Genomic DNA, 10,841 nt, shown 5'->3' on the forward strand with positions numbered 1-10,841 from the left:
ACACTCAAGGTCTTAGCTTTAGGTTGAGGTAAACGCCTAACTCTTGCTTGACAAATTGTAAAATTTTTGATTGATTTTCCTGCCATCTTTGATGTTAAAAGAGTAAGATACTAGAGATGAAATCTAAATTCATAAAAGCTTGGTGAGTGATGATACTTCTCTTTCGGGTCAAGTTGATATTGCCTAAACTATCATTTGTTTTTCTTTTTGTTTGAGGACAACCAAAGTTGTAAGTTTGGGGGTATTTGATGACTTGCAAAAATTTCATATTGCAAATTTTACAAGTTCACTCAAGCGGAGGCTTTTGGCCGCTCGAGCGAATTCAGACAGATTCAAACGCTCGACTGCCGCTCGACAGGGAGCTCGAGCGGGTTGCTGAAAAACAAAGATCGCTCGAGCGGAGACATTGGCCGCTCGAGCGAAATCAGGCAGAGTCGAACGCTCGACGTGCGCTCGATAGGATGCTTGAGCGAAATCAGACAGAGTCGAACGCTCGATGTGCGCTCGACACCCCACTCGAGCGAACATCGTATTTTGACAGATTTTAGGTTTTCCGCCGTCACACGATATAAAAGCAATTTTTCACTTTAGGGCTGCGAGTTTGGACTGGAGAACACTTCTTGGGAGAGAAAAACATAGCTAGAGGGATTCAAATCATCTGTTTTTGGAGAGGGAATTCCAATTATTGCACGTATGTTGGAATCATACACCAGCACGGACGGGAGAAAAGCGTTGAATCGTTCACTTGAGCTTTTGACGACGAGTTGCGGCTGCAAGGAGGATTTTTTAGTGTTTATTTTCTTCCCATCTTCTTAGAACAATTATGGTGAATTCGTTTATGTTGAATTCCATTTCTAGCATGAGCTAAATTTTCTTCATTCTAGGAAAACGATGTAACCTATTTCCAAACTATGCTTGATTGTCTATGCTAATTTAATGCAATTATCTCTTTGTTTATCTGATTTATTCTGAATTTATTGCTTCTAATTAACTGGCCATTGATTAGATAATAAGTAATCTTGTGATTTGCTATCGAAAGAGGGAATCATAGGGTAGATCTTGGATATTTCAGCATAGGTAAGTATAGAGATCGAAAGACTTGTATGAACCTATGTAGTAATTAAATCATTGGTCTTATTGCGTTCTTGATTATTGAATTTGCATATTCTTGTGTGAATTGATAACCAAGAGTCAATTCCAATTGACTATCGAAAGAGGCTTTTGGATGAATTAGAGATTTGCTAATAGACAAAAGAGATTTAAATTAAATTAGCTGGATGAGAAAAGCATAGTGAAGAAGTAGGTGAAATCGATTTCCTAGAAGTTTTCTTCTCATTAATTTGATCTTCGAACGTCAGTGTTATTTCCTTTGCATATTTTTCTTTGAGTTGATCTAGTTTAAATTGCAACTACAAAAATCTTAGTGATTCCTCTAGATAAAATCAAGTTTAGTATAATTTTGGTATTTGACAAACGTAAGGTACTAATCCCTGAGGACGATACTCTTTTTATTACTTTACTATAAAACTTAGATACTTTGCACTTGTAGTTTTGCATCGGTCAGTCTACTACCACCAGAATCACTTCATGCCCTACACTAATGGGTAGTCCCTCTATGAAATCCATAGCCAAGTCCTCCCAAATTCTGTTTGGAATTGGCAATGGTTGGAGAAGTCCCGCTTCTGGCCTAGTGTCATACTTGGCCTTTTGACAGATGTCACAGCTGGCCACAAGTCTCTTGATATCACCCTTGATTCCTTCCCAATGGAAGAAATGCTTCAATCGGATGTATGTTCTCAACCATCCAGAATGACCACCTTCCTTGCTGTTATGGAAATGATCTAGGATCTCATTCCTGAGATTGGGAACGTTCGGCACATAAACATAGTTCTTGTAGAAGATCAGACCGTCTCTCACTTCGTAGTTTACAACCCCTTGCCCTTGGGCATCCAAGAGCTCAATGATCTCAAGTGCCCTTGCATCCAATCTGGTAGCCTCTCTGATCTTGTCCCATACTCGCCATTCTGCCCCGCTTAGTGCCAAGTTTGATGACTCCTCGTCATCTCCCACTACCTCAAGTAGTTGGCTGCCTTCCCTGCGGCTTAAGGCATCATCCACCTTATTTTCCTTGCCTGGTTGATAGACTATGTCATACTCAAAGCCTAGTAACTTGACAAGGAACTTCTGTTGTTCTGGGGTGACAATTTTCTGCTACAATAGATGCCTTAAGGCCTGCTGGTCTGTGATGATGGTAAACTTGCGCCTCAAGAGGTATGGGCGCCACACCTTGACAGCATGCACCACTGCCAATAGCTCTCAGGCATAGGTACTCCATGCTTTCTTCATAGGCCCGAGTGCCTTAGAAATGAAGGCCAAAGGCCTTCGGTCTTGGACCAACACAGTCCCGATGCCTTCACTGCTTGCATCTGTATAAACTTCAAACGGTCTCTCAAAATTAGGAAGTGCCAACACAGGTGTCTTGGTCATGGCTCGCTTCAGTTCTTCAAAGGCTTCCCTAGCCTCGGTTGTCCACTCGAAACTGTCCTTCTTGAGCATTGTTGTGAGTGGCTTGGCTATGAGCCCATAGCCTTTGACAAACCTCCTGTAATAACCTATGAGCCCCAGAAATCCTCTCAAGGCTGAGATGTCCTTGGGTAGAGGCCAATCCACCATGGCCTCTATCTTTCTGTGATCAACTTTGACACCATCTCCTGAGAAAAAGTGGCCTAAGTACTCCAACTCCTTCTCCATGAAGGCACACTTGGTGGCTTTGATAAAGAAATGATGCTCCTCCAGAATTGTTAGCACCTTCTCCAAGTGTTGCTTATGCTCTTCGATGGTCTTAGAATAGACCAAAATGTCATCAAAGAAGACAAGCACAAACTTCCGAAGTAGTGGCTTGAAGATGCTATTCATTGCAGCCTGAAACGTTGATGGAGCATTGCACAAACCGAAAGGCATCACCAGGTATTCATAATGGCCTGAGTGAGTCCTAAAGGCTGTCTTATGGATGTCTTCCTCATTCATTCGAATCTGATGGTAGCCGACCCTTAGATCTAACTTTGAGAACACCGTAGCCCCATGCAGCTCATCTAACATCTCATCGACAGTGGGGATTGGAAATCTGTCCTTGACCGTGGCTTCATTCAAGGCCCTAAAGTCCGTACAGAACCTCCATGTGCCATCCTTCTTCCTCACCAACAGCACCGGTGAAGAAAAGGGACTAGTACTAGGGCGAATTAGGCCACTCTTCAGCATCTCATCCACCTGCCGTTCAATCTCTCCCTTCTGAAAGTGGGCGTATCTATAGGGTGGCACGTTGATCGGCTTGGTTTCATCTACTAGTCGAATTCTATGATCAAACTCTCTAGGAGGTGGAAGCGCAGTGGGCACCTCGAGAACCCCCCTGTGGGCTGCTAAGACAGGCTTGACTTCCTCGGGCAGTAGCTCTAAATCATCATGGGTGCCCTCTTGATCCTTGTTCTCGACTTGTCTCATTACATCCTCTTTGGCCACCACGATGGCGAAGCAATGTGCCCCGCCTTTGCAAAGCTTCTCAAACATAATGGCTTCGCATGACTTGATCTCCTTACTGGCAATGGCTGTCCACAGTCGCTTCTTGGAGCCAAGTTTAAACTCCATGGTCATGTTGTGACATTCATGGACTACCCTGCCAAGGCTCTTCACCCAAGCATTCCCCAAGACTAAGTCAAGGCCGACCAAGGGCAGCACATGCAAGTCTGCCATAATACGGACCCCCTGAACATTCATCTTCACTTCACGGATGAGGGCCTCACATTGCAGCTTTTCTCCACTTGCCACCTTTACTTCAAATGGGGGAATAGGGCTCGGCTTAAGTCCAACCTTGCCCACAATGCTGGAATTAATGAAGTTGTGTGTGGAGCCGCTATCCACTAGCAAAGTCACTTCATGCTTGCCCACCCATGCCATCAACTCATGGACGTGGGTTTAGAAATGCCAGCCATGGCATTCAATGATAGCTCAGCCTCCTCTGGTGTGCCACCAGATTCGGTTTCCTCGGTTTCCTCCTCTTGGCTGGGTTCTTCTTGACTGTTTTCAGACTCATCATCACTTGACTCGTCCTCAAACATAAACAAGGCCTGAGCTGCCTTGCACTTGTGACCGGGGCCCCATTTGTCTCCGCACTTAAAACACAGCCCCTTCTTGATGCGCTCTTGCACCTCTTCACTGGATAGCTTCTTGATCTCCGGTCTCGGTTTTGAGGTGGTGGCTAATGTGTCCCTTCCCTTCCAAGAGACCTTGGTTTGCACAGTCTTGAAAGACTTGCTCCCCATGTCTTTGGTTGGGCGCCGCTCACTAGAATGGCTCTCCTCAAGAATTTCAGCCATCTTCATCACCTCGGGTAGCCTTGTGGGTTGTCTAAGTTTGATTTCCTTGGCAAACCAAGGTCTCAAACCATCAATGAATGTGCCTATCAAGGCTTCCTCCGACCAGCTCCTAACCATGATCTGTAGCTGCCTGAACTCCTCTATATAGTGCTGGACCTTGCCCTCTTGCCTTAGCTTGGCCAGCTGCCCATGGTGATTGACAACTAGTGATGGCCCGAACTGACTGAGGAGCTCCTTCTCAAAGGCTGTCCAACCCAGCCTCATATGATCCTTGTCGTACTGGTCCCTTATCCAACGCCACCATTTTCCAGCCTTGTCTTCAAGGTAGAAGCAAGCTATGGACACCCTCTCATGGCGTGGGATGTCATATGTCAGAAAGTAGTGATGGACCTTGTCCAACCACTCATAGGGGTCACCACCGCTATACTTTGGGAAGTCGACCTTAGGGCGCCTGGGTCCCCAATCCTGATGCCGGTTTCCTCTTCTATCTTCGTAGTCGTCCCTCTCAAATTGTGGCCCATGGTAGCCATGACCATGCTGTCTTCTCCATGGCCCGGGTTGTTCATGTTGGTAAGGCTCCTCATAGCCTTGCTCGTGCTTAAATTCCTGATGCTCATGGTGAACACTAGGGCTCCTAGCCCGATAGCCAGCCAATGGGTCCTCCCTCTCAAAGGCAGCATTCGGAATCCACCTCTCATGGTAACCTTGGCGGTTCTCTACACGGCCACCATGCCTCCAACCTTGCCTTGGCGACGCATGCATGGACTCGGTTATACTGGCTTCCAGTCCATCAGCATAGGCATCACCCCCATGAGGTGGTGTCCCAGGATGGTTCTCGGCTAGTCTCCTCTCTAGCCGCTCCAATGTGGTGTTCGTCTCTCTTCTTATGTTCTCCATGGCCCTCTGGTTATCCTTGTTAGAGGTCTCCATGGCCACACGCAGCTTGGCTAAGTTGTTGGTGACACCATCAAGAATTGAAGTAATCTTGTTGGTGTGATCCTCTAGAACTTCTAGCCGGGCTCTATTAGAAATGCCCGTGGGCTCCTCTACAGACTGCTTCTCTTGCATGTTGATTCACTCTTGCTACTATATCACGGTTGAGTGGCTTGCAAACTGACCCTCACAGATGGTTTAGGCTTGCAAACTGTTGGTAAAAAGGGGTGAAAAACGGGCTGATGGTGGAGGCTCGTGGTTCCAACCGTGGGTCATTCACCTTCGAGGGTGACCGACCCCAACCACAAACTGAGTCCGACCTTGGGTTGCTCACGTTCTAGCGTGGCAACCGCTCCAAACCTATCTACTCCTTCCTCTACCACAACCCCCAAACTTCACAATGCAACAATAACAACAGAAATAAAAATTGCAACAACGTCGGGATCCTCCGTGGATCCCCCAACCAAACTCACAAAGACAAGTGATGGGTTGCCTACCTCAATAGAGAAGTGAGAACCTCTCTTGAACCTTCAAGCACGTGGCTGCTCTCAATGAAAGCACCAAATTGGTGATAGGGTCCTCGGTCGAGATCCTAGACTCCAAGCTGCCGCGCCCCTTCTTGCTCCTCAATGACCGATGTGGGCTGCCACTTGCTTGACCGTGATGGTTATGGGTGGTGTTGGCTGAGTTCGTATGGTTGATCAGTGGCTGATGGTGGGCAAGATTATTGTGACTGGGCGTGCATGCATGCATGTGCAGGAGCTGAATCGTCAAAAACGGTTGTGAGTGGGATCAGGTGGTTAAGTGGCTGGCTGACCAAGTCAGACACACGTGGCTCCTGCTGGTGGGCTGACCCAGTTAGGCACCAGGTGTCTCCTGATGGTGGCTGACCAAGTCAAGCACAGATGTCACTCGCTTGGGGGGCTGACCAAGTATCACACAGGTGTCTTCTGATGATGAAGCACACGTGTCTAAGGGTGTTTTAAGTGGGTTGGCCGAGTGGGTGATGGCTGAGCGGTTTAAGGGATGGTTGGTTACTCCCCTACTTTGTAGGGAGCGGTTGTGGCTAGACAGGTGTCAAGGGCTGGGTGTGTGGCTTGGCTGGTGGGTGGTAACTGTCAGCTTGTCCCTAACCTTGCTCCAGATTCGACCAGGGTGGCTTGGTGCAGACCAGATGCCCTTCAATGGCAACTCGTGGCTGCCTTAAGAGATGCCCCACTTGAACGGTTCAAAATAACCAGTAAGCAAATGCGAATGTAATGCAATAGACACAATCCAAAATGCTGAAATACCTCAACAATGCATTAATCAAAGGAAAACAATGAAATGAATGGGTTACCCTGATTCACGAATTGCACAGGGTGAGCCTTCTCCTTTGGGATTCACGAATTGCACCCAATGGAGCCTAAGTGACAAAGCACCAATGTGTCTATGGGGGCTTACAAGCCAAATTCGTCCAAATGTTCAAAGATAAAAACTAAGTGATAGCCTATTGCCTCACTTATACTAGAAAGCAATTAAAACGATTACAAAGGGAAAATGGTTCCGGGCCCACGCCTCCTGGTTAAGGCCTCATGCTATCAGTGGCCCATGGGTGGCCAGGATGACTCACAGCATAGGCTTCATGCTTGCACGCGTGGGTCTTCAGATTGGCCTGCCGGGCTAGCCTTGGCTGGTCCATGGTCCTTGCATGTGTGGCCCAGGTTGTGTGGGCTGGGCACCATTGATGAGTCGCTGGGTTGGACCGTGGTTGGCTTAAGCATGGCAGGCTGCTGCATGGCCCAGGCCAGTGGGGCCTGGGCGTTGGTCTGCATGGCCCAGGCTGTGGTGCCTGGGCGTTGGTCAGCAAGACCCTGGCCAAAGCCAGGGTGTTGATCAGCATGGCCCTGGTCAAGACCAAGGCATTGAGCAGCAAGGCCCTGGCCAAGGTGGATGTGCTGGGCAGCCACACCGTCAATTCCAAGGTGGATGTGCAAGCGTGCGCTGCGCGGGTGCCTAGGCCATGCATGGGCCTTGTGCCTACGCACGACCCATGCATGCACGCAGTGTGTGCACATAGCCCATGCGTGCCCGCTGCGCACGCGCACTAGGCGTGCATGCAGTCTAGCCATGCGCTGAGTGTGGTGTGACAACCTCGCTTGCGTGCGCGCGCCGACTGTTCACTGCCTAATGAAGGGTGACCGTGGTCTAGCATTCACCAAGGGATCGGTCTGTGGGCAATCAAGCGGCGCCAACAGTGCTGTTGGCGTGCTGTCCTGGCATGGGCTGGTGCTGGTCAAGGCATGGCCCGTGGCCTCCTGCCTTGGGGTTTTGACAGTCACCCGTCCGGTAAGGCCGAACCATATTATAGTGTAGTACCGTCAGCTCGTTTTCCTTTCCTCCGTCTTCTTTCTTCTACCCGTCCTCAGTCACCTTAATTATATCTGCACGTCCTACGTTCTTCCGGAGTAAACTTACTAGTTTCACGGTATCAATCCCATCCCCTTTGACCTCTATTTGGTCCCTGTCCTCTCCTTTTAAAGATGCTGATACCACCCCTGATCGAATGTCATATACATACCCACCACCAATTAAAAAATTATTAAAGGTTTTCAGTATTATATATTATTAATGATAATAACAGTAGTAAAATGTAAAATACTGAATGCACATGGTGGTAATTCTTATTACCTGAAAGGCCAACTGCTATCTTCAAGGCTTTGGAGCGGGCCTTTTGTCCATCCAGCTCACAGAAGATGGACTTGTGGCCATCCATGGACACCTTGATCACCACCGTTTGCTGCAAAACCAAAGCAATTTTAAATTTGCAAAAACTATCTTCGTTCTGAATTTGGTGGATTTATATATACACACTGAATTTGTCTACTTGATCGAATTCTATATATATATATACACATCTATATATATATATGTGTGTGTGTGTGTTTTCTCACAGCGTGTCCCTAGGCTGGCTGGCTAGCTAGCATGCAATTTCTATATAAATATACCTTCATTGTAATTGGTTTCCTGGATAAGATCGATGATGACTGTTGAGTACTGGACCAAAAGCCTCACGTCTTAAGGGTGAGAAGTAAAGGTGATAAGAGTGCTTAAAATTATTGAAGGTGCGTAGCTAGCGATCGAGGGGAGAGATTACTTGTAGTTTGGTTGTTTGGGGGGTACTCGGCCATTTGAGATATGGCTGATATTTATAGGCCTCTTAGGAGGCTTGACCGATCAAACACTACTCTTTAGTCCTTGCCTGAATGTTCTTGCGTTTTCTACGCAGATTCAAGTCGAGCCTACGCGGAGAAGAGGTCATCATCATCCTTGCGCCAACGTAGAATATGACTTCATCACTTTAATATAAAGCGATCAACTTTGATATATAAAGTGAGTTTATTTTACCTGATAAAGATGAATTATACACGAATTAAAAGCATGGCCGAATTGCCAGGAAAAAATAATAAATGGGAATGTATGTTGAAAGAAATAGACATGCACAGCCTACTGTACATACACTAATTAAGTAGTTTATTTTTTTTCAGTCACTGGCCGGGGAAGACTAGATTTTTTGTGGTTGGTGGGATTATATGGAAATTCAATGCGTCTTTAGCTATAGATTAGGACAAGCTCACACACGTACAGTCGGCCGTGGCTGACGCGTTGATTCAACCCGGCTCGGGCCGCCGGCCCCTATTGTAAATCACCATCATGGTTGTTAGGTACGAATATTCAAGCAAAGATTTTTAAAAAGCGTAATGAAATTTATAGAACAGACTTGACAATATATTTCACAATACATGAGAATACTTTTATAAAGTAACGTTACTTTTATAAAGTATTTAATAAAAATATTTGATTTTCTAACATAATTATGTAATGGGTTTGGAATGATATTTGTGATCATCCGGCTTGAATACTATTTGCACTTCTTTTATTTTTTAGGTTTTTGTTCAAGGATATTGAGTCCCTCGATAATTGATTAATGGTGACTTACTCAGTTTTCTTTATAAACAATACCTATTCAAATGCATATTTTTTAGTTTATATAATTTGATCATAATTTTTGTATCTATTATACATAAGGTGTTCTACTATGTATACGATCGACGATCTACAGATCGAGGGCCCAGGCCAAAGTTTAATTTCTGTGTGAGGAATATTTCATTGAAACTAGTCTCTTCACGAAGTTATACAGTCGAATAATATTGTGGAAGCCCTTAATGATCTACACTTGCATTCTACATATTTACACTATTGTAACCAAAAAAAATCAGTTCTGAACTCTCTGGGCCAAAATCTAACAAATTTTCTGTACCAAATGATGCGGTGGCTTTGTCATCAAAACACTTACGCCATTAAATACTAAGCCATTCAAGCTCAGTATTTATACACGAATAATTGAAGACATTTGATGACATGACAAAACTGTACAAAGACAAAAATAGAAAAGAACAAAAAAAAAAGGACAGAACTTGTTGGTCCCTTTGCATGCTGCAGCTTTATTTCATCCTTCCCATTGCTCCCACTTTCTTTCCCTTTTCTTTTGAACCATTTTGGATTTGTTGGCCATTTAATTCAGCTGCCTCATGGTTGTGTTGGTGGCATTCATCTTGTATTCCCTTTAGTTCTTTCAATAACCCCTTGCAAGATGGAGAGAGTAGATGTTTTCTGCTCCCATTTTGTGCAATTGCATGTAGAAGCTGTTAGATCCTACTGCTTTGGTTAGAATGTCTACAACTTGTGATTCACTGCTTACATTCCTAGTACTGACACTTCCTTCTTGGATTTTATCATGGACCAAATGACAAACAATTAAGTTCTATATGTTTAGTTCGTTTATGGAATATTGGGTTTGCTACTATGTGTAATGCAGCCTTGTTGTCATAGTATAACGACACAGCTGCCTGAGGAGGATCTACCATTAAGTCTTGAAGCAAAAACCTTAACCAAGTCAGTTCACAGCAAACACTTGCCATAGCCCTATATTCAGCCTCAGTTGAGGACCTAGAGATGATGTTTTGTTTCTTAGATTTTCGTGTATCTGGGCATACCCCTCAATCCGAATCACAGTACACCTCAAGTTGTAGGTTTGACTGTGAAGAGTACAACAACCCTTGGTTTGGAGCCCTCTTTATATACCTTAGCACCTTATGAGCATTCAAGTGTGGGACCCTAGATTTTTGGCTAAGTTTTTTAGTTGATATGAGATTCAAGGAAAAAGATGGAACACAAAGCACATCATGCAGGATCAAGTATTTTGATATCCTCACTATTCCAACATGAGAGACATTGACAGTTTCACCATTTGGATGAGCTACAGAATATGCAGCAGCATATTTTATGGTAGTGAAGAGGGAGGTTGAGTAGACCATGTGGTCTGTTGCCCTTGTGTCTATTATCCAAGGTATATCAAAAGTGTTATGTGTGTTTATGCTACAAGCTGAGAGATAAAGTGAGATCCCAGATATATTTGACAAGTCAGGTTCTGAATGAACAACCATGAAGAATTTAGTCTGTGGCATTAAAGACTTGGACACCTTTGATTCTAGGATG

General features: G+C 45.1%; 1 protein-coding gene across 1 annotated transcript; it reads right to left on the minus strand.

Moving 5' to 3' along the window:
* Positions 1-6,704: 6,704 nt before the first annotated feature.
* LOC122305631 (heavy metal-associated isoprenylated plant protein 16-like) lies at positions 6,705-8,478 on the minus strand. The gene is made up of 3 exons (XM_043118215.1): positions 8,291-8,478; positions 7,974-8,082; positions 6,705-7,840 (listed from the first exon to the last, which is right to left on the minus strand). The coding sequence occupies exons 1-3, from the start codon at positions 8,294-8,296 to the stop codon at positions 7,698-7,700; spliced, it is 258 nt and encodes an 85-aa protein (XP_042974149.1). The 5' UTR covers positions 8,297-8,478; the 3' UTR covers positions 6,705-7,697.
* Positions 8,479-10,841: the final 2,363 nt, after the last annotated feature.

Source organism: Carya illinoinensis, chromosome 3, assembly GCF_018687715.1.
Source record: "Carya illinoinensis cultivar Pawnee chromosome 3, C.illinoinensisPawnee_v1, whole genome shotgun sequence".
Lineage (NCBI taxonomy): Eukaryota > Viridiplantae > Streptophyta > Magnoliopsida > Fagales > Juglandaceae > Carya > Carya illinoinensis.